We start from the raw sequence: 27,695 nt of genomic DNA, 5'->3' as shown, positions 1-27,695 counted from the left end.
CCAAGGTTCTTTACTTTACTACTGCCAATTTAACGACATCCAGATTAAGTGATTGATTAAGAAGGTTATTTTTTAAGGAATCTGGTTCAAAGATGACACTTCTGTCTTTATAGTATAGTAATGTAAAGCTGAAATTTTAAAGTCATCCAGGTTTTGATGTCATCAAGACATACCTGTAGTCAAAGTAATTTGTTGGATTTGTCAGGATTTATGGATAAATATAGCTGAGTGTCAAATTAATCCCATGCTGTCTGATAATTTTACCAATTGGAAGCATATATATAGTAAAGGGAATTGGCCCAGGGACTGAACCCTGTAGTACTCCACAAGTGACCCTAGAGTTTAAAGAAGATTTATTATTAACATGAACAAGCTGGAATCTGTCAGGCAGATGAGATTTAAACCAGCCTAATGCTTTCCCCTTTATCCCGACAGTATGTTCAAGTCTTTCTAAGATAATATTGTGATCAACTGTATCGGATGTAGCAGTGAGATCTAACAGGACAAGTACAGACACAAGTCCATTATCTGAGGCCATGAGAATATCATTAGTGACCTTCACCAGAGCTGTTTCAGTGCTATGATGAGCTCTGAAGCCTGACTGAAACTCTTCAGATAGGTCATTACTTTGTAAGTGTTCACATACTTGATTAGCAACTACTTTCTAAAGAATTTTAGATAGGAAAAGAAGATTAGATATAGGTCTGTAATTTATTAAGTTTTCTTGATCAAGAGAGGGTTTCTTGAGTAAACTACCTTAAAAGCTGTGAAGGGGAAGAAATAACATTGCTGCCATCTGCTTGGTATTTCTGTGATACAAAGGAAACTAAAAGGAGGCTAGACTCTTTTAAGTTTGATGCCGCATTGTGTGAAAAGAAACTTTTTGGTGGAGGAGAACTCAGTATAATCCAACTCAAGAGTTATTAAAAATGATCAGATAGGACAGAGTTGTGAGGAAGTACTTTTCATTTTTCACAATCAATGCCATATGTCAGCACATGGTCCAAAGTATGAAGGCAAGAGTGCGTCGGTTTATGCACATTTTGAGCAAAACCAACTGAATCTTGGATAGTTTTAAAGGCTACATTAATGTTATTACATTCAGTGTCAACATGAATGTTAAAATTCCCCGCTATAATAACCTTGTCAGTGTTTAACACTAAATCAGATAAGTAGTCTGAGAACTGATCTTAAAACTAAGGTAGGGCCTGGTGGACGATACAAAACAACAAACAGAAGAGGGTTTATTGCTTTGCAGCTTGGATAAGGGAAACTGAGGGTCAAATGTTCAAAAGAAATGTAGGAATAAATTGGCCAGGGGCTAATTAATAAATCATTGCTTGTTTTTTTCCAGTTTTATGTACGGAGAGCTGACGGACAAGAAGACCATTGATAAAGTCAGGCAAGCGTTTGACAACTATGAGTCCAACTGCTTTGAAATCCTGCTGTACAGGAAAAATAGTAAGTTTGAAAAATTATTTATTTACATGATACTTTCACAGTAGGAATTACAGTTGTGGGCAGAGCTCGAAATCCCTCTATTGGACTACTCTATGTTTAATAAATTTACTCTGTGTTTAATGAAACACTACAACATTTCTGAAATCTCTAGAATATTGTGTAAAAGGGCAATATTATTTGACAATCTTTTGAGACATCTATCTATCTATCTATCTATCTATCTATCTATCTATCTATCTATCTATCTATATCTATATATATATATATATATATATATATATATATATATATATATATATATATATATATATATATATATATATATATATATATATATATATATATATATGTATATATATATATCTATATATACTATATATATATATATATATATATATATATATATATATATATATAGAGAGAGAGAGAGAGAGAGAGAGAGAGAGAGAGAGAGAGAGAGAGGGCAACAGACAAAACTGACTGGAAGTTGCAGTACGTTCAGATTTGTGCTGCCAGAATCCAGATTAGAGTGCAAAAACATGAACATATTATGCCCATTCTCTGTTGTCTTCACTGGCTTCCCGTCTCTGCCTGGATCATCTACAAAATGTCTCTGCTTACCTTCCAGTGCCTACATGGTAATGTGCCATGTTACTCAAAAGACTTTCTCACCCTTTAATTGTCCCTCACATGCTCTCAGTTCTTTCAACACTGACCGTTTACACATTCTCTGGGAGATCGGGCCTTTTCCTGTGCCGTCCCTCGGCTGTGGAACAATTTGACTTATCTGACACATTTTGAAACAGGCCTTAAAACATTTTTTACCCATTGTTTTTAATGGCCTCCTTTAAATGCTTTGCTTTGCTTTTATTTTTGTTGCATTTAATGGCCTCAAAACATTTACTTGTGTATTTTATTTGCGTTTTAATGTCCCTTTTCTTATTATATTAGTTATAGTTAAGTTTTTCTTTCAACCATAGCACTTTAAAATTTTTTGGAAATGTGAAATGCATTACAAATAAAATCTAATACTAGAACTACGAGCAGTTATAAGCCAGTTCCAAGCCAATGTTTTTTAGTTCTTTGTACCTAGAATATTTTGCTTATTGCCCATTTGAAGATCTATCCTTCCTGTGATTCAATGAAATAATTTTAAGCTGTATATGTATATGTGTATGAGAAAAACTTCTCATCTGTGCTGCCTTTGGCATTGCTACACAAGTATTCCATCACAGGTAGATTATACCATATTCAACAGTTCCTCTAAATGTCTTGGTTTTACCTCAGAAACTGAATTTTGATTTCACTGCACAGGTTTTCTTTTAGATTAAGGTCCAATGATTCATCTCGTAGTTCAGTAATGTTAATATACTTGTTTCGGAATCAAGATGCTCCTGCAAGCTGCTGTGTTTGGGTTGTTTATGTCTTGTTGAAACATCCATTTCAGGGCATTTCCTCTTCAGTATAGCCAGGCCAAGCTAACTTTATTTATAAAGCACTTTAAAAACAGCAGACACAGACCAAAGTGCTGAAAATAAGAATGATTTGAAGTAAGTAAAAATGTTAAAAAATTAGAACAAAATAAGATGATAATTAAAAGTAGAAGTAAAGTAATCCAAGTAAAAGTAGCAATATGAAATACAATACTGACTAGAAGAAAAGAAAAAAAAAATTGGTTAACACTTCATACCATTTCAAAAGCCAAAGAAAAGAGGTGGGTCTTAAGAGCAGATTATTTAATGTCTGTTGAAGAGCTTTTTCTAATTTCATACCAATAAAGCATAATCAACATATAAGCATTGACCTGTTTAGCATTTAATTTCCAGGTATCTGTGGACCTTTGATACCCCTGAGGCTGATTATTGGCTGAGTCTTTGGCATTTTGAATTTGAGTTTTTCTTTTTTTTCAACCTCCTTCTTGTTTTGGTTTCCACTAGAAGGCATTTGCTGTGTTGCACTTAGATTTAACAGTTAATTGAAAAAGAGAAGACCAAAGTACACTGTCTGGAAAGACAAAGAATGCATTGAAATCAGCATGCACAATATTTATCCAATATTAATCCTAAAATAATGGCCTACTACTGACTCCTTTATTCACAGAATCAACAATCTCTCTATCTGATCATAACACTGCTACTATTTTTAGCAGACCCCCTTTGAGTTAACGATTCAATAACACATAACTATCAGCATTCATATCATGACGGTTGGCTCTATAGATTTTCTATTACTCTATTACACCTACATGTAAATCATTTGCACTGTAGAAATATATTTTCTACTAAATACAGTAATTGATCCAGTTTCTGAAGTTGAACGGCTCTTATTTTGTACACAGTTCTACATTATATACATCAGTGTCCTCACTCGTAGATTATATTTTATTGGTACATTTACATTATTATGAAGTACATTTCTAAAGTCAATTCCACAAATTCAATTCAATTCAATATCAATTCAATGTCAAGTCTTTCAACATTGTACCTGTAAAATTTCTTGTTTGACTATTAGTTTTAAAGAGACATTGATGGAAGTTAAATGTAATTAATCTTCTCTGGATGTTTTTTTTACAGGAAGTCCAGTCTGGTTTTACATGCAGGTGGCTCCTATCAGGAATGAGAATGACAAGGTGGTTTTGTTCCTCTGCACTTTTAAAGACATAACACTCTTCAAACAGCCCATTGAAGATGAAACCACTAAAGGTAAGTGTTTTTATTGTTTCAAGCACATGAGGTCAGATTTGGGGTTCCTAAAAATATTCCTATACTGATGGCAGTGCTTCAGTTTCTGTTATATCTTTAGACAGTTTCAAGCTAGATTGTATATAAGGAGATTTAGGCAGGCAATGCTGATTCATGTGTAGTTGCACACTGGAAGTAAAGATTTCCTGAGTCATACAGAAATATAAGTTGGTATTAGGTAAGTTTCTTCTTGCAATGAATGCGATTATGGAGTTTAGCCAAATTCCAGAACCACATTTTAGGTGGGAAACCTGGTGCCCCAAAACATTAAAAGTTCAGATTCTCCTACTGAGGTTTTAAACACAGGGACCTTTCAGTTAGCAATCGGGTAGCACTTCTTTGGGGAAGTATGAAGACAATAATGCGTAAGTCTACTTAAGATAGCATTAATAGCTACATTTGGACTATCATTTTCAGTATCATCATGAATGTTAAAACCTCCCACTATAATGTCCTTACAAGTACTTAACACTATATCAGATAACAAGTCTGAGTACTGATCCAAAAACTGAGAGTAAGGGCCTGGTGGACGATACAAAACAACAAACAGAAGTGTTATTGCATAGCAATTTGATGAGGGAAACTAAGGGTGCATTCCCACCAGCCCTGTTTAGTCTGCTTTGATTGGACTCTGGTTTGTTTGTTCAGAATGTTTAGTTCGTTTGGAGAGGTGTGAATGCACAATTGAACTCTGATGCTGATCAAAAAAGCGAACCTGGTCTTGGTCCGGTTGAACTGAACACTGGAGCGGTTTGAATACATATGGGAATGCCAAGCTGACTGGATGCTGCTCCAAAAGCAGGAAGCGGACTACAGCACAGTGTTTCTTGGGGCAGCACCACGACAGTGCCACAAGGGGCGAGGGGTTGAACTGGTTGGTCATAAGGTTTGGTTCATTTGATAAAGTGAAGAGTGAAAGCAAAGCACAAAAGCTGAACCGAGTCTACAGGACTATCAGATGTGAAAACGACCTAAGAGTTAAATGTTCAAAAGAACTGTAGCTATTAATTATCCTCCTCCTCGTCCCGTATGTCTGGTAATGTGAAAATTTAAATAATTAGCAGGCGTTGACTCATTTATACTAACATAACCCTGTTGCTGCAGCCAGGTTTCTGTGAGACAAAATACATCAATCTGAAGATTACAAATGAAGTCAATAACTAACGGCATCTTTGAAGAGATTTTATGTTCAATAAACCACATTTAATTGTTTTAATTCTCTGTTCAGTTGGAATAATTTTATGAGATTTTTTTATGATTTGATTTCCCCAATGCCACTTTTTTGACTATGGAGCTACCACTTACCAGCATCAACTTCTCAGCGGGTGTGTTGCTGAGCGGATAAAATCCGCTAGAAAATGGAATAGAAATGTAGATGGGTTAGTGGTGATACAGGGGCTGGGATCTAGGACATTGCTTCTTACATAGCGTCACCTGCCAGGCTGAGGGTCCCGGCTGCTCAGGCTCTGCTGAAGGACCGCTACATGAAACTACCCTTGGTGGCTCCACGGTAGCTAAGGGGCCTCAGCTGTCTGTTGGTTTTTCCTGCTCGCGGAGCCCAAAACCGATTCTATCATTCTTGCATCCAAAGCTACAAATATTTAACTTTTATTGCAGATACCATTATCACTAAAGGAGAGAAATGGCTGAACATCTGACACAGAGAGAGGGGAGAATTAGACAGAGAAACAACAGGAGAGACAGAAAAGGAAGCCATTGTAGTGCTAATGCTGAGCTAGTGACCCTTAACCACACTAAGAAAAAAACATGTGAAACAGAATTCCCAAACGTCCAGTGCAATGACAAAAAAAAAGTGCCCATGAGTGAGAATAAGAAAGAGATGTCGCAGTAAAAGAAAATTCAGATCAAATCGAGAGTCTGAAGAACCACACAGATCGACCGAATGTGCCACGGAAACAAAAAGTGATGCAATGTGCCTTACACAGACACACTCCAATAGTTTTGGACATAGTTTGAAGGAACTTTTAAGGATTGACATTATTCGTGGTTATTGAATTTTCAACATTTTTGTCTAAAAATCAGAAATCCAGATCTGTGCTATACATATTGTTTTCTGTAGCTTTCAGTCATGTTAGCAGGAGTGGTCTGATTTGGATGATTACTGGCCACCATTAGAGCATCTTTCTTTACCAATGAGTGATGCTTGTTTTTTCAGTTTATTAAAAATGTTTTTCTCAAAAAATTATAAAATTGTGTTGTTTAGTCTGAATTCCCATAGAGTGCTTCTTAGCAATGAAAACTAAACTCTGCTCCGGTTGTCTCTAAGAGCTCTTTACAATCTAAAAGCTGCATGTTTCTGTTGATGCTCATGTACTGTTTGAAACTACATGTTGTTGGAACTGCTAAAAGCAGCAGAGAAATAAAGGATAACTCACTGACACTGAGGACGTCACAGATGTGGCAAACCTAAACAAATGGACAGTTAGCAGCATGTGCATTGGCAATAACTTTAGAGTCTATGCTAATTTACAGTCCGACAGATATAACTCCCAGTGGTGACATGTACCAGTCCTGCAGGGGCGCGTCCTTTCTGATCTATAAGAAGCGGATGTAACCCTCATTCAAGGCCCTTTTGCCATTTCTTTTCCCTGCGTTGATATTATCAGGGCCTCAGCTGACATCTGTAACCATTTCTCTGGCTTGCTTAGATCAAAAGTTTTACAGTATAGTTTCTGTTTCGAGTGTCATTTCCTACTAAAGAAGTATTCATTGTATTCAATTGTGTAACTGTTTGTTTGGGGTAAAAGAAGCAGAAGAGACACAGAGGTGTCGTACCGCAGACAGGGCGGTAACATTAATACTCAGTTTCAACATATATTTAATCCGGCCATTGCTCTCTGTTTCAATGATCTGAGATGGTTGTGCAGCGTGTGGGAATGGGGAAACATGGTACCTCAACCATTCTCATGTTCTATTGCATCCCTTTATTGTGTCTGCTTTATGCATATTACTCATATTATGATAAATATCCTAAAAATCCTATGTAACTAAAAATGCAACTGGATACTGTGAGCTTGTAGATCTTTGTGTTCAGAAAATTCTTGGAGTTTTTGAGTTTCCCATCACCCTGTCTGTCAAGTTTGGCAAATCTAGAAGAGTCAGAAACATTCAGCAAGGCTAAAATTCAATCAGAAGATATTTCATTGTATGGAAAAGGTTTTTGCAGCCTTTTATATTTGGTAATGTTTTTTTCATGGCCATATTAACAGGGATGTCCAGACATGGAAGAGCCACTGTATTTTAGCCAGATTCCTTATTTATGTAAGTTATGTCTTTCTTGTTTTAGCTGTTTAAATTTTCTTCCTCTCCGTGCTTCTACCAGCCTTTTCTTCTCCCTTTGTGCTATTATCTTCATCCTTTCTTTATCATCATCACCTTTTTTGTTTTCTTACTTGTCCTGCTTTTTTTTGGATCTCTGTTGTTTTTCTCCATGTCTTGCTTTCTTTCCCTCCCAGCCGTCTCAGAACATTTGTGTTTTAAACACGTCTTTCTTCCTCTCCATGTCATCTCTAGCTTCATCTGAATGAAAAAGTAAAAGTCGTGTCTTGTTTGCCTGTGATGCGGGGACCTCGGATGTTGTCAGGTCATGTTTGAGCAGGCTGGGATTCTTTCAGAAATCACCGGAGATGTGGGTGGTGGTGTTGTTCTTTGTGTCAGCATGTTCTCCTCAAAGCTCTTCTTCACAGACCAGACATTGTCCATCCATAACCAACAACCTTTCATTTTAGACATGCACTGATCAGAAATTTGTGGCTCATATTAATTTTTTAATAGCAAGTTTGCTGTTTTATTGTTAGACTTCCAGTTTTCAACTGCTGTCATCTTTAGCAGGGTGAGGAAATGCCCCAAAGCTGAGTATGAATTGATACCCTGGAAAAGATTGCTTTTTTCATACCTGGAAAAGTCAGGAATTAAACAACCAAAACTGTAAATGCACAAAATAGGGAAGGAGCAGCAACAGCTGAAGTCTACCTTTCTGCTGAAAAAGTGCTAATGAACAGACGACATTTTTCTTTCAATTATTTTACACCTCACTGATACTGAAAATAACTTTTAGTGTACTGATTTCCTTTGTGTATCCTTAAGCACCGTACACACATCTACACTTATGTGAAGACATAGACTTTCCTACTATCTTTTGTAACAGAGGTCTGCTCATACTTGTTGATGCATTCATTAGAAGCACACAGTTACAAGTCAACTACAGAGATGTTAGTTAGGTGCAAATATTTTGAGTAGACAAGTTATGTTGTTTATGTGCGAAGATTACACATGTAAATTATGTTAATTTACTACAGAATGTGAATGGCCAAAGTTAACATTTTACATTTAACGTAAAACGTTAATGTTTAGTTACCGTTTAAGTTAACGCTTTCAAGATTTTTTGTTTGTGAAAGGTTTACAAATTTTTTATTAATCGCCATACGGAACCTAGTGCCAAGTTACTGAAACAGTTCTTAGCGTATCTGCTGCTGCCACATCGTTAATGTTGGTTCAACTCAGTTCAGTTTATTTGTATATCGCCAGTTCACAACAGGTCATCTCGAGGCACTTTACAAAGGCAATTCTATCAAATCATAAAGAAAATAATAGAATAGTCTTTATTGTCACTATACTAGTAGGCACAACAAAATTAATTAAAGACAGGTTGGTGTAAAGTTTTCTATTTCAGGAAATCCAGCAGGTTGTTCTGAGTCATTGACTTGCCACATTCACTCCTGGATGAGCATAAAGAGCCAGTGGACAGTCGCTTGCATTGTGTCTTTGACTTTCCATCAATCCCTCATACTAAGCCTGCATGTATATTGTGTCATTACATAAGAGTCAGTGTCTTATTATCAATAGATTTGTCTTCTTGTAGTGTTTTTCTTGTCATACTGACCACTCAGAGCACTTTTACAATAAGTTCTGCAAATGTGCATACATTCACTCAGTGCACATCTGACAGTTACATATCCTTTTTGCCACACTGTGTCACAACTTTCAGATGTTAAAGGTACACAGCCACGTTTTATGCTTATAGAAAAAGACAAAAAAATGTTTGATCATGATAAAATCAGATTATATACACCAAGCATCCATCCTAATAGTGTTTTGATAGTCCTTTTTTAGGTCAAATAGAACCCAGCACTGGGCACAACGAACAGACATAAACAAATGTGGCGCCATCTACAGATTCAAGCAACTATTGAATTGAATTTCTCTTTTTGTCCCCCTTGGGGGAAATTTTGTTTCAGTACAGCCCATGAAGTAGACGGGAGACTGGGGTCACAGCCTAGCCAGGTGCCACCTTACTTCTTCTATTAGAAAGCCAGATGGCGAGTACTAAATCAATAGTAAATAATGCCGGACCGAGCCTTACCCCGACCGTTGTGATCAAAGACCAACCATTATTAATTAAATAAACCGATCTACAGCGACTCTAAGAGCCTAATATCAGTTAAATCTGGAGAGACTCACAGAGACAAAAAGAGACAATTAGAGAGATTTATTGACATAAATTAGAAAGGTTCTTTGGTGCTCGGAACCATGCACAGCACGTGAAAGCTGGGAATGTCTATAGCTTGGATATTCATTTTAGGATTAGGATCAGTGAAGTCTCCCCACCCCGGGGTCCGTACACTGGTGGTGGAGGCTGTAGGGGAGAAGTAGTCAGGTGAAGCTTGAGAGTGTGAAGGGGAAGATGTGTAGGAGGGTTGAAGCTCAGTTTTGTAGTCAGTCAATGTTTATACCAGGGATCAGCCGGTACTTCTCCCATCAAGTGACCTGATATTCCCCGCAAGTTGAGGAGGAGGAGATGTAGGACCCACGCCGGCATCGAGCGTCGCTACCGGAGTAGAAGCCACAAACCAGTCACCCTGTCAGTCATCATGGGAAATACGAGATCCCTTTCCAACAAAGTTAATTAATCGGTGGCACTAATCCGGCATCAAAGAAGCTGCAGAGAGAGCAGTTAAAGTATCCTGATGGAGACCTGGCTAACTGTGCTAACTCCAGACACACATAAACATGGCCTTTATTTGTACAGGGTAGACAGAACCAAGGAATGTGGTCAGAAGGGAGGAGGGGGTCTGGCTGTAGTAGGGAACTATAGATGGCGTAACATCTGGCATTTAACTATCATCTAACTCTGCAGAAAGGGCACTTAACTTCTAGCTATTAACATGAGTCCTCATTATTGAAGTTTACACATGTAATCTCAATAATGGTGTCTGTTGCCCCCTCTGCCGGTATTGCAGCAGACTGTGATGCTCTCCACCCTGTTACCAGAAAACTCCCTATATTGAAGTAATCGTGCATGGTACCACATGAAATCAACAAATGTATCCTCGTCTGTTGTAACACTGAACAGAAAAGGTTTATCCCCTTTGTATCACGCACTCCTGACGCAAGTGATACAAATTCGGTGACAACTAGTTCAAATTTTTATTGCAGTCATCCTCAGAAACTGGGTGCATTTACAAAATGCAGCTATGTTTACCAAGGTAAGTAAAGATATGTAGCAATTCTGAGCACTCTCCTATAACGTTATTGTGAGTTTACCTGTGTGTGAACGCAGGTGACTGTGAGCTGAAAGTTAGAGCGATGACTTAGCTTAGGAGGAACACTAAAGGCTCCCGCACACTTGGTTGAACTGACCAAAAACTGAGAGTGGCTGTGACGCTGGATGTGCTTGCGAGTTGTGACTTCCTGCTTGGAGCAGCTCATTGTATCAGCTCGGTGTCACATGTAAAACAGTTAGATGTGAAGATTTCTTCCCGTTGAGCAGCAAATAGTGTGACACCGAATACGTGCTCGTAAAAGTGAGCTCTGCGTGTAGCTGTTACGGACTGATGTCAGCCTTGGGTGAGCCTAGAGACCAAAATAGCTCATGGCGCTACTTAGAAAAGCTAAGAATAGCGATAACATTAACTATGAACACGTACTATTTAATCATTTACTACATGCTGAGATCTTCTTGATTCAAAGATTCAAAGATCTTCTTTATCTTCTAACCATCCTTGTAGAATGGTAGGGGAAACATTGCTGTGTTTTCAGCTGCATCTATCATCCTATCAACTATTACTGGCTTCCCTGTCTCTGCTGATTAAAAGCATCCCCACAACATTATGCTACCACCATTGAGTTTCACCACAGGAGAGGGTGTGTTTAGGGAGATGTGCAGCATGAGGTTTCTACTCAACTTTTTTCTTGACGCTCTTGCATCAAAGAGAGATTTTTGCGAGCACACCAAACAGTTGACCTGTCAACAGAGTTTCTCACCTGAGGTGTGGATCTCCCCAGTTCCTCCAGATTAATTAATATCCCCCTTCCCAGCTTGTCACATTAGGTGGATGTCCATGTTTTTCTAGATTTAGAGTTGTGCCGTCCTCTTTACATGTGTTTTTGGGATGATACTTTGGTTGTGCATGCATTAAACATTTTTTAATTTTTTTATTTATTTAATCAGGACAGTGCACATTAATGAACAATCTTATACTACTGTACAGATTGTAAATGAGCCAGATTATAGCATAGTTGCTAATTTACATCTGTCGTCCTGAGGCAGGAAAAATAAAAAAAAATAACAACACAAGATCACAAAATACAATATCAGTCAAAATACATGGACACACGTTCAAACAATGACATGACAAAAATAAAATTAGTGACTGCATGACTGAGAACTTTTAAGAAACTGTTTAAGGCGCTTTTTAAATGTGCAGTAAGTGGGACATTCCCTGATGTTTGTTGGGAGGCTGTTCCAGAAGTGACCCCCTGTGACTGATAGAACAGTTTGTCCAAAGGTTGTTCTTCTGTGGGGGATCTCTAGGTCTCCTCTGGAAGAGGCTCTGGTGCAGATACGTCTGCCAGGTCTAATGTAGGTAGAAAGTGGAGGTGGGGCTAATCCATTCAGAACTTTGTAAATTAAACAACTATTTTTAAAATGGATAAAGTTCTCAAACTTGAGCATATTATATTTTTCCAAAATGTTACACTGATGAAATGACATAATTCAAACTTGATCATTTTTAGGCGGGGTTGTTTTTGGCGTCCGTTTAATTTTGACATTTTGACAAAGAAGAAAAATTTGGATATATACTACTCCATTAAATAGATGTTTATGTTGTTGCAGATATTTCTATATGTTGTCACAGGCCGGCTCAATGCCCATGACAAAAAGGAGGGGAGACAAAACGGTTTAGGCCAATCAACAGTTTATTGTAACCTATAAGTAACTTTAAATAAATAAAACAGGGATCCGATGTGAGTCTGTAAGAATGTTTAGTGTGTGCAGTGTATGAGTGGGTGAACATGTATGTGAGAATGTGTCTGAATGTTAACCAAAACCAAACGGAACCAACCAACAAAGTGAGTACCTGGAGGAGCAGAGAGAGAGAGAGTGTTAATGGAGCCCAACTTATATAATGAGCCCAAGTGGCTCCAATTAATAAGACCCGCCTCTGCCTGCAGGAGGAACCGCCTCTGCAGGTCAGAGGAAAGGGCCGTGACACCCCCCTCCTTAAAATGAGGGTTCCACCCTCAACCCAAAATTTGGCCCACATTAAAACCAATTCAAAATGTTCCCCAAAACACAAATAGCTACCAGTCCCAGCTCTAGTCGTTGCTCTGCATCCCTGACCAACTGTCCATCCCTCCATCTCAGCAGCCCTGGTACCTGGGGAGCAGTTTAAGAGAAGGAGGAAGAGACAGCCAGCAGAGGAAAACAGAGAAACAAATAAAGTTAGTTCAATGGAGCACGGGACAAAGCGTCAGCTATAATGTTACTTTTACCACTGATGTGTCTAATGTCAAGGTTATAAGGCTGTAGGAACAAGGCCCAACGCATCAGCCGCTGGTTGGGATTCTGCAAAGACTTCAAAAATGTAAGTGGATTATGGTCAGTGAAAACGATCAAAGGAGTCAAACCAGAGCCGACATAGACCTCGAAGTGCTGTAAAGCCCAGATGAGGCCTAGTGCCTCCTTTTCTATGACAGAATAGTTTTGCTGGTACTTATTAAATTTCCGGGAGAAAAAACTGACAGGACACTCAACTCCCTCGTCACTTTCTTGCAGTAAGACAGCCCCAGCCCCTATCTGACTAGCATCTACCTGTAATTTGAAGGGTTGACCAAAACGTGGTGCTGCCAACACAGGAGCTGAACACAAAAGAGCCTTTACTGCCTCAAATGCTGCATGGCACTGGGTGGACCAGATGAACTCAGCTTTGGCCTTCAACAGGTTGGTCAGGGGAGACACTACTACGGAAAAGTTTTTACAAAAGCACGGTAGTAGCCTGCCATTCCCAGGAAGCGCATTAGTTCCTTCTTGGTGGTTGGCTGTGGGAACTGCTTCACAGCGGCGATCTTTGCTTCCAAAGGACGAACAAAACCCTGACCAACAATTTTTCCAAGATAAGTCACAGTGGCTTTGGCAAACTCACACTTTGCCAAATTAACAGTCAGCCTGGCCCACACCAGTTTTTCAAATAGGGCTTGTACTCGCCGGATGTGCTCCTCCCAACAATCTGAATAAACGACTACATCGTCCAGATACACGGCACACCCTTCCAGACCTGACACCACCAGATTCATCAGCCTCTGGAAGGTGGCTGGAGCATTCCGCAACCCGAAAGGCATTACGTTGTAACAGTACAAGCCAGATGGAATGACAAAAGCAGCAATCTCACGGGCTCTCTTTGTCAAAGGCACCTGCCAATACCCTTTAAGAAGATCAAATTTGCTAACAAACTTTGCTGACCCAACTTGATCTATGCAGTCCTCCATCCTAGGAAGAGGAAAAAGATCTGCTTTAGTGACACTGTTTACTTTTCGATAATCAGTACAAGGTCTAAAAGTTGAGTCAGACTTTCTAACTAAAAGACAGGGTGATGCCCAATTGGAAGAGCATGGCTCAGCAATTTTATTTTTCAACATGTATTGCACCTCTGTCTCCAACTGTTGTTTCTTCTCCTCGGATACTCTATAAAACCTTTGTTTAATGGGTTTAGCCTCTCCAATGTCTATGTCATGCTCGATTAAATGAGTCTGTGAAGGAGTGTCAGAAAACAAAGTAGGATAACTTCTAATGAGTGCCACCAACTCATCACGTTTACCACAATCTAGATGATCTACCAGTGCACTAAGATTTTGCAAAGTCTGAGAGTTTTTCAAACGACCTCTCAAAACTTCATCTGAAACCACAGCTACCTCCTCTTCTCCCCCCTCCAAAAAGTTAAGGCCACTAGGGACAGTGATGGGCGCAGCAGCCAACGCTGACCTCACTGCTGAAGTGCTTTCAACTTGAACTGGACTACGGGAATGATAGGACTTTAGCAGGTTTATGTGACATAGTTTAGAGGATTTCCTATGACCTGGGGTTTCAATGAGATAGTTTAAATCTGACACTTTACGCAACACTGTAAATGGACCATAATATTTTGCCTGAAACGGTGAATTTACAAGTGGCAAAAGAGCAAGGACACGATCACCAGGACTAAACTCGCGCAGCTCAGCTTGTCTGTCATATTTCTGTTTCATTTTCTTTTGAGACAATTCCAGTTTTTCCTTAGCCAGTTCACCAGCTCTGTATAACTTCAGTCTAAACCCATTCACATAGTCAAGAAGGTTTTGAGGTGGTTCATCAGGCAAACAACCATCCTGCAAAACTGCTAATGGCCCTCGGACTTTGTGACCAAACACTAAATCATTTGGGCTAAACCCTGTGCTTTCCTGCACTACTTCACGAGCGGCTAGTAACAACCAGGGTAACCCTTCCTCCCAATCTGCTGACAACTCTGTACAGTATGCACGAAGCAAAGACTTTAAAGTCTGATGAAAACGTTCCAAAGCTCCTTGGCTTTGAGCATGGAATGCAGTAGACTTGTTATGATTAACTTTAAGCTGTTTAAGAATTTGGGCAAACAAATGGGAAGTGAAATTAGAACCCTGATCTGACTGAATAACTTTTGGAATACCAAATGTAGAAATAAACTGAGTCAATGCTTTTACAACTGATTTTGAAGTTATTGTGCGAAGTGGAAAAGCAGCCGGATATCTAGTTGCTTGGCACATTACAGTCAATAGATAGCTATGTCCAGACTTAGACCGTGGTAATGGCCCAACACAATCAATAATGAGATGTTCAAAAGGCTGCCCTATGGCTGGGATTGGGTACAAAGGTGCTGGCTTGACTACCTGGTTTGGTTTGCTGGTGAGCTGACATGTATGACAAGTCCTAATAAACTGAGTTACATCTCTTTTAAGACGTGGCCAGAAAAAATGACGGAGTATGCGGTCACAAGTTTTACGCACACCCAGATGACCTGCTACTTCACCATGTGATGTTTGTAAAACCTTGTTTCTCAATACAGTTGGGACAACTACTTGAAAGACTGGATCTCCCAAACCCTGGTCACTCTGTGGAACCCATTTCCTAACTAAAACTTCATCTAGAAGGAAATAACACATAGCACTGTCTCTCACAACTGACTCAGGCATAACATTAGCAAAAAGATTAGACAAAGTTGTATCAGCTTTTTGTTCAGCTACTAATGTATCTTTAGAAGTAGACAACTGTTCTGTCTGAAGTTTGAATGACAACTCAAGATTTTCTGGCTTAACATCACCCTCTTTAACTCTAGAGGCAGCACGGGTTACAGCACAAACAGGAAATACATCAGAAGGCACACTACTACAGTGCAAAGATAGACCTACAGGGAACACAGAAGTTGGCTTTTTAAAAATGTTGGGATTACCATCTGCCCACACTTTACACCCTGCAAGGTCATTCCCCAAAATCATGTGCACTCCCTCTACTGGCAACTGGGGCCGTACCCCAACATCTACATCACCTTCTACAAGACCACAAGCTAAAGTGACTTTATGTAAAGGAGAGGAAAATGGAACCAACCCCATGCCCTGTACAATGACACAACAACCAGTATCAGACATTTTAGAAAATGGCAACACAGACTCTAAAATAAAAGAATCCAAAGCTCCCGTATCTCTCAAAATTTTAATTGGGACTTCTTTGCTATCACCAACTAAAGACACTACACCATCAGAAATAAAAGCTGAAAAATCACAATGAGAAGAACCAACCTTAACCTGTGACTGCAACAGCTCAACCTGGAGGTCAGGAAGTGTAACAGGAGCTGCCATTACAGCAGGTTTAACTTGACCTGACCTTTTAGATTTAAGCAAAGGACACTCTTTCTTCCAGTGACCCTCAACTAGACAATATCTACAGGTATTGGCATTAACTGGTGCTTTATGACCAAATTTTTGCTGGGGCTTGTGATTTAAAACTTCAGACAAAGGACCATGTCTGAGACCATACTTATGAGTAGCACGGCTTGGTTCAAAGTGACTTTTGTGAGTAAGCACATACTCGTCTGCAAGGGCTGCTGCTTCACATGGAGATTGAACCTTACGTTCATTAATGTACGTTGCAACTGCCTCAGGCACTGAATTTTTGAACTGTTCTAACACAATTAAGTCACAAAGACCCTCAAAAGTAGTAGCTTCAGAAGCTGTAGACCAACGATTAAATGCAGAAGTCAAATCACGAACAAACTCTGAATAAGTCTGTGAATCTAACCTTTTCCTAAAACGAAAACGTTGGCGATATGCCTCAGGTACAAGCTCATACACTTTCAGTACTGCAGATTTTACTGTAGCATAAACCCTGCTGTCAGCTACACTCAATGCTGAGAAAGCCTCACGTGCTTTACCTGTGAGCACACATTGCAACAACGTAGTTCTATCTAAGTCTGTCCAACCTCTAAAATTTGCTATCCTCTCAAATAGAGTGAAATAAGTGTCAACATCTGACTCATCAAATTTAGGCAACAGACGAATGTTTTGTGCAACATCAAACTGTCCTCTGGTATCTGAAACTGGTCTATTAGTACCCCTCAATCTCTCCAGCTCTAGCTGCATTTGTAACAGCTCTCTCTGCTGCTCAAAGGTTAAAACAGGTGGACTAGGCTGACAACTTGCACCCTGACTGTAAAGAATTCCTGCCTCCATAAGACCCTGTTTTAAACCATCCCTAACAGTCTCTTTTAACTTTTTATCCACTATTTCAATTTCATAATGTTCAGCTATTTCAATTAACTGCTCCTTAGTACACAACTCTAAAGCTAATTCTGAAGGTGACTGAACAAAACTTTGCAAAATAGAAGACATTTTTCCTTTAAACAAAGTCAATACAATCTTTCACAAAGACAAAACAAACTCACCTGCTGCCAGCTGGGTTTAGGACAGGAGCCACTCCCCACTAGACTCCAAAAACAGCTAACTGACTGAACCCTGGTCTTCGTGCAGTCACATGTGGTGGGGTTTTATGCACACAAAACCAGTGGAGTGAAAAGTAACCAGAAACTGGCAACCCCCACAACCACGGAGGTGCTCCCGAGCCGATGTTGGGGAAAAAGGTAATGGGGAAGCTCTACCCACGTTCACTGCCACCTAAAACAAAACCACCACGAGCCTCCTATTGACACTCGCTGATTTACCTAACAAGGGGAGGACTCCCACCTGGACACAAACCCAGAAAAGGCCCTAAGTGAGTCACCAAACAAAGAAGCTAAAAGCTAACCAAACAAAGGGAACACATGCTCACTGCTCTCTCCTAACAAAATGGCCAGACCAAAGCATCCCCTCAACAAAAGTTTGGAAAACTGAAGCAAAAATTAACTACTCAAAACTACTGAATGCAATTAACTACAAAACAAGTAGCCAAACTACCACTTATCAATGATAAGATAAAAGGGGAAACCATACCAATGTTAACCAATCTAACAGAATGTTAAGTTAACCAAACAACAGCATGTTAAAGTACACAAAAACTAAAGGTACAACTAACATTAACTTAACTTGGACGAGCCCCCATTTGTCACAGGCCGGCTCAATGCCCATGACAAAAAGGAGGGGAGACAAAACGGTTTAGGCCAATCAACAGTTTATTGTAACCTATAAGTAACTTTAAATAAATAAAACAGGGATCCGATGTGAGTCTGTAAGAATGTTTAGTGTGTGCAGTGTATGAGTGGGTGAACATGTATGTGAGAATGTGTCTGAATGTTAACCAAAACCAAACGGAACCAACCAACAAAGTGAGTACCTGGAGGAGCAGAGAGAGAGAGAGTGTTAATGGAGCCCAACTTATATAATGAGCCCAAGTGGCTCCAATTAATAAGACCCGCCTCTGCCTGCAGGAGGAACCGCCTCTGCAGGTCAGAGGAAAGGGCCGTGACAATGTTGATATTATTTAGACCTTTTAATAGAAATTCACCTTGGCAACTGGCTTGGATGTTGCTGTTGGGGTTCTGTTTGGTGTGTTTCAACCAGACTGCTGGCACACCATAGTGCATTTTAGTGCAGCTTGTTGGAGGCCACAGAGAGGATGAGGGATTAGCCTGCTGTGCCACAGAGCAGCACGCTTTGGGCTGCATTTGAACCCGCCTGGTGATCAGGGTTGGGAGAGGCCATTTGTGAGGAAGGGAGAGTCACTGCTGCAGGCTCCAACAGAGTTCGCTCATGATGCAGACGGATCGTTGCTCTTAGCTGGGTCCCCGGCTTCCCCAACGGCTCAGCCTGCCACTACATATCAGCTTCAACCAAGTGAGATATAGTCTGTTCATTTAAAGATATCTGTCTTCAAACACAGTCACATTCAATGAATTAGAACACATGCTCTGATGAGCCTCATTTGTCATATTTAAAGTACTTTTTGAAAATAACTTTTAAGCAGGTATTAAACAAAATTTTCATTAAGCCCACATTTCTGCATAAAATGCTTTGTATTAGTTAAATGTAATATTCTAATCCTAAATGTGTGTTTTCATTAGTTATAAGCAGAACATCGTCATCACAAACATAAATAAAGGCTGTGATACATCAGTCTGTGTGGAATTAATCCACATAATGTGTTTCACTTAGTGAGCTGGGTTAGTGAAATAAATGAACTTTTCAATATTTTAATTAATCAAATATAAACTTACATAAATCATTTTTTTTTTTAATTAAGATGGTGTGTTTGGTATTATTCTGTTTACAATAATGCCCAATGCTTTCATATTTAAAGTATATGGCTAGCATTATATTTCCTTATTACCAACTTAATATTTTTTTTTTCAAAACAGCACCTCCATGAATATTGTAAATTTCCAAAACAGGTTTTCTCTAAAGTCTGAAGACCTGGGGCCCGTACTTCGTACGTTGCTTAAAACATCCAAGATCAAATAAGACATCCAAGATGATTTCATCCGGCTAATCCTGATCCGGCTAATTGGGTTCTTCGAACACACCTGTTGTTTATGATTAGTATGGCTGGATTGAGTTATCTGAGATAACTGCGCGTTCATGCGTTTGTTTAAAAGGGGAAATGTATCAATAGTAGAAACAATGATCAGAAACGCTGCTATTGGCTGTTCAGCATGGCCAAAGAACGCCCACAGTTTTTCTCCCAAGCAGAACACGAGCTTTTAATGGAAGGTTATGCCGAATTTCAGTCATTAATTAAAACGACAGGGAACACCTCAAAGTCTGTTAAAGCCAGGAGAGAGTGCTGTTCATGGTAGATGTTTCTATCACTTTCTACAGTATGTATTTTTGCTTTTTAATAATTTAATATTTACTTTGTTCTTTTATGTCAGTGCCTCCACGGGACCCACTAGTGTTTCGTTATTTATCAGTTTTTAGGTTCCTTGGATTGTGCATCTTTCAGTTAGTGTTTGTTTTGTGTATAGATTACCTATGTTTCATGCCCCTCTAGTTTCCCACCCTAGTTGCTTCCCCTGCTGTCTGTATTTCTGTTAGTTGTTACTCACCTGTTTGTTTTCCGGTTGATTACTTCACAGTGTATTTAAGTTCCTGTTTTCTGTTCATTAGTCGCGGGATCCTCTGTAAACTTACCTCTGTTAACCTTACCTGAAGTCCTATCATGTGTTCTGTTTATTAAAATTATTAACCTTTATGATGGCTCTGCGTCGCCTTCACTGCATTTGTGGTCCGCAACAACCGCAAATCATGACACATGACATTTAGACCTCTAATGCAGACTTCACGTTGCAGTCTTTGGTAGTCCCACTGTACTGTAAAGAGGACATCCTGGGGTCCGTTCTTCGTATGTTGCTTAAAACATCCAAGATCAAATGAGACATCCAAGATGGTTTCATCCGGCTAATCCTGATCCGGCTAATTGGGTTTTTCGAACACACCTGTTGTTTACGATTAGTATGGCTGGATTGAGTTATCTGAGACAACTGCGCATTCATGTGTTTGTTTAAAAGGGGAAATGTATCGATAGTAGAAACAATGATCAGCAACGCTGCTATTGGCTGTTCAGCATGGCAAAAGAACGCCCACAGTTTTTCTCCCAAGCAGAACACGAGCTTTTAATGGAAGGTTATGCTGAATTTGAGTCATTAATTAAAACGACAGGTAACACCTCAAAGTCTGTTAAAGCCAGGAGAGAGGGCTGGCAAAAAGCAGCAGACAAATTAAATTGTAAATACTGTCCATGGTAGATGTTTCTATCACTTTCTACAGTATGTATTTTTGCATTTTAATAATTTCATAAGTACTTTGTTCTTTTATGTCAGAGCCTCCATGGGAGCCACTAGAACATGGGGAAAAAAGTGAAGTACAAGAATATTCTACAAAATAATAGCCTTTAATTATTATACTGTATTTAAAAAGCAACTTCTTCCTCTTTTTTAAAAGCCACTGTTAAATTATGTGTTTGTCTGTTTATAACAGCCACCAATAAGAAGGCTGAAACAAATCGGGTTCTTTTTACTTTTACATGTTTAACCCTTTTTCTTTTTTCTTTTTTTTTCACAAAATGACTCAAGGTGCCATCTGTTCCCTATATTAACAGCATCTTCAACAAAAGAAAAAGTATTTTGACCTGGAAAAAAAATAACACAAATTAAGAGGAGAAATTGAACTCCACAACATGAAAAATAGAAACATTGCACTAGAGATCGAGTTGCTTCAAAAGGACCTTCAGAGTAAGTTCTAATACACCATTTTACACATAGTAGTATTACTGACTTTACATAACTATCTCTTACTGCAGGCAAAGATGACTTGCTGACTTTTCTTTATAAATAATTGTTTAAATAAAACAACAGGAACAAAGCATTATTTGTTTCGTCTTTTATTGAACATAAAAAAAAATGGTGTTCCACAATTCTGTCCCTTCCTCTGCCACTAGGTGGTCCAAGTGCGCTGGCTAGACACAGACTTCCCTATCTCCTCCGCTACGATCTAATCCTGTTTACATGAAATAAACCTGCTCGGGAGCAGGCTCAACTTTGCGCACATATTGCTATGACGGCAAGTCCGGGATGAGTTTCGAAGAACCAAATGATCCAAGATCATGCCAAATCGTCAACAATGAAATCCAGCTCACTGAGTTAGCGACGTATGAAGAACGGACCCCTGGGATTTTTTTTGAAGCCATATTTGTTGGGATGTGGCAAATCAAGGCCGTGTCATTGCATAGGCAACATAGGCCTAGGGCGGCAAACGGCAGAAAGGGTGCTGGAAGAATTTCTTTAATACGTTTTCTGTGATGAGAATTTTGCTGTTTGTAGGCAAGGCAAGTTTATTTGTATAGCACATTTCAGCTACAAGACAATTCAAAGTGTTGATAAAAATGTACAGGAATGTGTAAGTTAGGGCTGTGTGATTTATTAACATTGGTATCTGCAAATGAAAAAAAAAAATCACTGGAGAACACTTACACAGAAGGTGATACTACACATGGCAAAAAGGCTGCCAAGACCAGTCAATCTCCTAAGACCAATGATGGCCTGTGTAGGGCAAGGTAATTCCCTTCACATGCTATTGTCATGTTCATTAGTTTTAACAAGGAAAGCAGAATCCTGCTGGCCTAAAGTATGTCTACTTCTTAGTCACAATGGCCTGTTTCTGGATTTTGAGCTTTATAAAGGCAGCAAAACACCGGACTGATCTGCAGCTTGAAATTAATAGGATGGCACAGTCTCTTCCAAGAGGTAGACATCTGTGCCTTGATAGGTATTTTACCTCATAGTGGAAACAAAGTGTTCTGATAACAATGATGATTATAAAAAACAGAATGTTTGAAAACCATCTGGTGTCGCACTGATGAAGAGACGGAACAGTAAGGTGGTTTTGATGGCCTTCTGTGTCCATAAAGTACAACCCTAGGACAGATGAAGAAGATGATCAAAAGAGAGACGCCATGTTCTTGTGCCCAGAGCCACTGCTGGTGCTAAATACAACAAGAACATGGATAGAGTTTGTTTGTGTGGCAGTATGATCAGCTTTAACCCAATGTCAAACTGCAAAATAAATTGACAAATTGAAATATTTTACATGTTTTAAAATCAAATTTATCTGTTTAAAATGCTAATTAAAGTAGGCACAGTTTTATAGCCAGGAAGACCCAATGTCCAGTGTAAGAGACATTTAATAAAATCTAAATAAATAAACTTTATGGGAAAAGACTGCTGCATTGTATTCTTGTTTGTTAGGATGAGGAGAAAGTGTAGTGTAGTGGGTTGCTTTAGTTCTGGAGACTCGCACATGGACCCATCCTATCCTCCACTGCCTCGGTAGCATTGGCTTCAGGCATCACTGATTCAGTGGCTTGAGCCAGCGGCCCAAACCGATAGGGCTCAGCCCTGCTGGACTTCCTCAAACTCCAGTGAGTGTTGGATAATGTACATTAAAGGATATAAAAAATTTAGAAACTTTGCACTTTTCAGCTGTGTTTAGTAATTCTCTCTTTTGTAGACCAACACCTACTTTCATGTCCCTGAGTTCCAGGTACATAATGCAGAGGTTGATTGTAAGGGTGAACTTAATTTAGTAAAATCAAGATTTACAATACATAAGATTAAATTGTCTAGCCTGGTTGTTTAAGATAATAGCAGTTCAAGTAACATACATACTTTAATATCAAATTCAATCAACAAAGCAAATAGATGTAAAAGCAGCATTGCACTTGTGTTTGTGTAACGTTGACATGTTCCTGCTGTGCTTAGTGGACAGCCATGAAAGAACCCCAGATGGCTTTTACCTGCAGCCTTAGGCAGGATGTTTGAGTCAGACAGCTGAGGAGATGAAGAACTGAAGCCCGAAAACGGTTTCCATTAGCATCAAGCCAATCATGAAATCCTTATATTTATTCAGAACAGCTGTTGCTGGACTGACATTATTAATCTTATAAATATTAAAAGAAGTATTACATCAATAAATCTCTTGAATGGTGACTGAGAAAAAAAGCTTACCTTTTGGATATGAAACAACTTTTTATGTTGTTCTTCAAATCAGTTCTTGTGTTGCTTTAAAGGGGACATGTCATGCAATATCTACGCTTTAACCATTAAGTACATTTTGTTGTGTACTTGAAATATCTAGGAATGCAGATATTTGGATGTAGCCTGTCCAGGAGCTGTGTAGATATTTTTATGTTCTGTTTGGATATTTTTAAGGCCATTCAGTTTTCTAGTATGCTTTCTGAACAATTACATTACAGTATTTGCTGCAGAGCTGCTAAACAAGCTCATGGACTTCTGGCTTACCAATTTCACCAATCCACCAGAGCGGATTTTGTAGTCCAAGCTGAAGAATGCCGATGCTACAAGTGGAAAAATTTAAGTCAAATTGTTCAGTTATTCATTACATTGTCCACCAGCATACCATGAAAATAGCCGATCAGGGTGGAGTGTAACGCTCTCCGACCTGGGCAGAGACCATAGCACTTCAGTGCCACTTTATATAGACCACAACTAAATGATTTCAATGTGAAAAGGAAGAACTGAAGTAAATGGCTAGCATTATATTATACAGGACTTTGACAAATGAAGCTTTGGAAAACCTTGAGTGGTGGAATTTGCATGACTTCCTGTTCTTTCCAAAATGGTTTCTTCCCAGGGTATACTGCTTACTCTGCTTTAGCATTTGTTGTTGTCTGGACCCGGTCTGTTCTAATTGCCAATGGACATGGTCTAGTCCAGGATGTTTGGGTTCTGATCTCCATATCCATCACATTTAAATATCTTTTCATACACGTACTTTCTGATTGAGAGCCCCTTACTGAAACACTCAGTGCTGTTTGCTTGTGTTGTATGAGAACATGAATGAACCACAGAGGCACTAGCTAGGTTTACATGGACAAAAGTAATTGAAATAAAGTGCCGACTGTCATATAAACACACCACTCGGAATATTGTGGTCAGATTAAGCTTAATTGGAATTAAAGTGTATTACGAATGAGAGGGGGGATTCATGCTGATTGATAATCCGATCAGCGCCCAACATATTTCTGCGTTGTTGAGTGCCGGTAATATGTCGGGAAGCAAAACTGTCTGCTCATGATACCTTTTTATTCGAAACAGAGCTCAAAAGAGCTCAAACTACTTTTTATTCAGTAAAGCTTCTATCATAATTAGAACCTGGCGTGGACTGGGTGCTCAGAAGACAAATGAACTTGTACAATATTGCATTGTTTACTAGACGGAAGTTCTTCTTCTGTGGTTTTATGATCAGATCATGATTGGGTGAATTGATTGTGTGCCCATATACACCGTACTATCCGATTATTATTACATATTTATTTAATCCAAATACATTTCAATCTAATCGCGAAACTTTGTACATGTACACATAGCTACTGTCAGTTACCTGCTGGCCGCAGAACCTATTAGAATTTTTTTTTAAGTTCTGCATTTTATTTGTTGCCATTATTGGGGAGTAAAATGTTCAGCACATCCAGTGTTATTCAAGCCACCTATGTTTTTTTGTTCATATATCCTGGTAGATAGAGCTCAGATGTTCTCTCCCAGGGTTTTTAGACACTCATTAAAGAAAATTGTCTAAACGTTACCAAACATCATCACCCATTCTGCAAGGTGGCCATCTGCATCTAGTTACAATGGAAATTTTAGTTTCCAATGCAAACTTTGCCGTTATGTTGTGGCAAATCTAAATAAATACATATATTGAAATGTTTTAAACAGTTTTTGTGCCCATTTTTGAATTATTTCTATATTTAAATATTTAAGTATTTAACATTATGTCTGTTTTCAGCCAATGCAAGATAATAGAGTCTGGGTTGGTAGCCTGTCTGGGTCAGCAGCCTGCCTCAGGGCTGATACTGACATTGGATCAGATCAGGACCTCTCTAAGTACCACACATATGTGGGAAATGTTAAGACAACACTTTGTGTATTCTTGTAACATTTGCCTTGTCATGTTTTTTTAAGTAACAAAATGTAGTAATGATGGGCACAATTGAATGGTTTGAAAGTTTTATTGACAATGATATATGGGGAGAATGGTCTTCTGGGTTTTCAGCAGGATGCTGGTTTGACAATGAGGAGGAGAGGTAGGCGTTATTGTGAATAAGGTAGGACGGGCATTTGGTGGATCAGAGAGCGTTGGAGGTTGGACTGTCGGGTGAGCTTAAGGTAGATAGTAATAGTAATAGTAATATCATCTTTATTGTCATTGAAACACATTGAAACATACATTACAATGAAATATGTTCTCTGCTTTTAACCCATCACCCTTGGGGAGCAGTGGGCTGCCATGTGTGGCGCCCAGCGAGCAATCTGGGGTCATGGGTCTTGCTCAGGGACCCAGAGTGCAGGCGCTGGGGATCGAACCGGGTGCTTGCATCCTTCTCTCAGTGCAAGGGCGCTGCTCTAACCACTCGGCCACGCCCCCCCCCCCCCCCCCCCCCATATCTGAAGAATCCCCCCCATTCAGATATCTGAATAATCCACATGTCTGGAACCAGGAGGGCAGGGAGAGGAGCAATGAGGAGATTTGCAGAAAGGAACTTTAGGTGATTTCTCTAGGAACCAAAGGAACCTGAAATTACAGCATCGGAACTTAGAAATTTGAGAATGAATGAGAGTAGTTCCTGCAAAAAGGAGGGATAAACTTTGGTCTTTAAAAGGTCACTTAGAACAAGAGAAACAAAGGGGAGGGTAGTCCTGATTACTACAAAGTGAGCAAAACAGTCTAGCATCTGCCTAAGGGGATCTACTCCTCTTTAAGCTTATTAGTCCCTGCGTGGAAGAGCTAAGAGAGGCACACACCAACCTGGACACTGGTGGTTGGTCTGGTTTCATATTCTTTGGCAACCAAGGTTAGTTCTGACAGAATCTTGGAACGATGAAGGAAATAAGGATGGCTGATGATATCTTTGAATGGACATAAACCAGAAGTGGCAGAAATATAAGCGTTGTGTGCACACTCAATCCATGAGAGATGACTCCGGGATGTGGGGTTATTGGCACCCAACCCTCCGATGGTGTTTTCTAGGTCTAGGAATTAGATAGTCACATTGTACGTTGGTCTGGGGTTGGAAATCAGAAGAGAGATGTCACCTGGCAACCAGTGCTGCACAGAAGTCTTTCTATGTTTGGGTTATGAACTGAGGTCCTCTTTCAGTCTGAAGACATACATTTTGAGTAATTGGGTTGTAACAGTGGCCAGTGGCAATTTAGAGAGAAAACTAGATGGTAACAAGTTTAGAAAATTGGTCAGTGATGGTGAGGATGATGGGTTTTGTTATTGGAGGATGAAATCCAGGGATATATGAGACCAAAGGCAACTGGGACTAGAGATTGGATGTGGCACATCTGTAAATGCTGGACTTGGTTTCCAGATCCCATGAGAGGGCGCCCACTGTGCATGATTGAGGAAGGATGGGTTCTGGTTCATTGGTTGTTTTTTACAACCAGAAACTGATTAACATCTCAAAATCTCCCACGAATACTTGAATGCAGCCCCCACATTCCAGATGAGTTGAACTGGAGACATCATGTTTGCAGAGCAGGGGCAAAGAGGAGAGATAGAATGTGGAAATTCAAACCATCTCTTCGTCCAATCATAGTTCCCAATGTCACATTTTGGGGTAACCTTCAGGAGCTAACAAGACATGGCTACACGGTCATAACACTGTCTACCAGTGATGTGGTCAAGACTGGCTTTTCCAAGACCAAAACCGGGTCCTCCGGTGCCAAGCCCAAGACAGAATATTTTAAAATTACACATATATTTTTGGGACACATTTTTTGTTTTCAAAAAAATATATATTTAAAGCATTAAATCCAGAACCTAAAAAGATCCATTCTTCAACTAAACTACTCTTGGGTAATAAATAATCATCATAACTAAAAAGGATATTTGTAAATGGTTGCAACATTTGTAATGAGGGCCAGGGAAGAGTTTCCCAGTTCTTTTATTGTTTGAATTCCTGATTGCATAAACTTCTCAGTAAATTGTGTATCTACTATGTCTAGGGTACAGTATAATTCTTTCTGACCATATGAGCAGACAGAGATTTAAAAAGGAGCAGCAGAAGCAAAGATGGCCTAGCAGTGCTTGTGAATGACAGACTGTATGATCCAGGATATGTCACTGTGACAATTCTATAGCTCAGATATTTAACTATTAGTGATGAGCTTTCTTGGC

General features: G+C 39.4%; 1 protein-coding gene across 1 annotated transcript in view; it reads left to right on the top strand.

Annotated features, from left to right (window-relative positions):
* Positions 1 to 27,695, top strand: part of LOC105920730 (potassium voltage-gated channel subfamily H member 5) — a 255,178-nt gene that overhangs the window by 46,362 nt on the left and 181,121 nt on the right. The window contains exons 3-4 of the mRNA XM_036150520.1: positions 1,355 to 1,461; positions 4,035 to 4,163. Coding sequence (XP_036006413.1) covers positions 1,355 to 1,461; positions 4,035 to 4,163 — 236 coding nt within the window. The remainder of the gene's footprint in view (positions 1 to 1,354; positions 1,462 to 4,034; positions 4,164 to 27,695) is intronic.

Source organism: Fundulus heteroclitus, chromosome 19, assembly GCF_011125445.2.
Source record: "Fundulus heteroclitus isolate FHET01 chromosome 19, MU-UCD_Fhet_4.1, whole genome shotgun sequence".
In the NCBI taxonomy this organism is placed as follows: domain Eukaryota; kingdom Metazoa; phylum Chordata; class Actinopteri; order Cyprinodontiformes; family Fundulidae; genus Fundulus; species Fundulus heteroclitus.
Note: the sequence above shows the minus strand (reverse complement) of the source record. Positions and strands in the feature narration are given on the sequence as shown.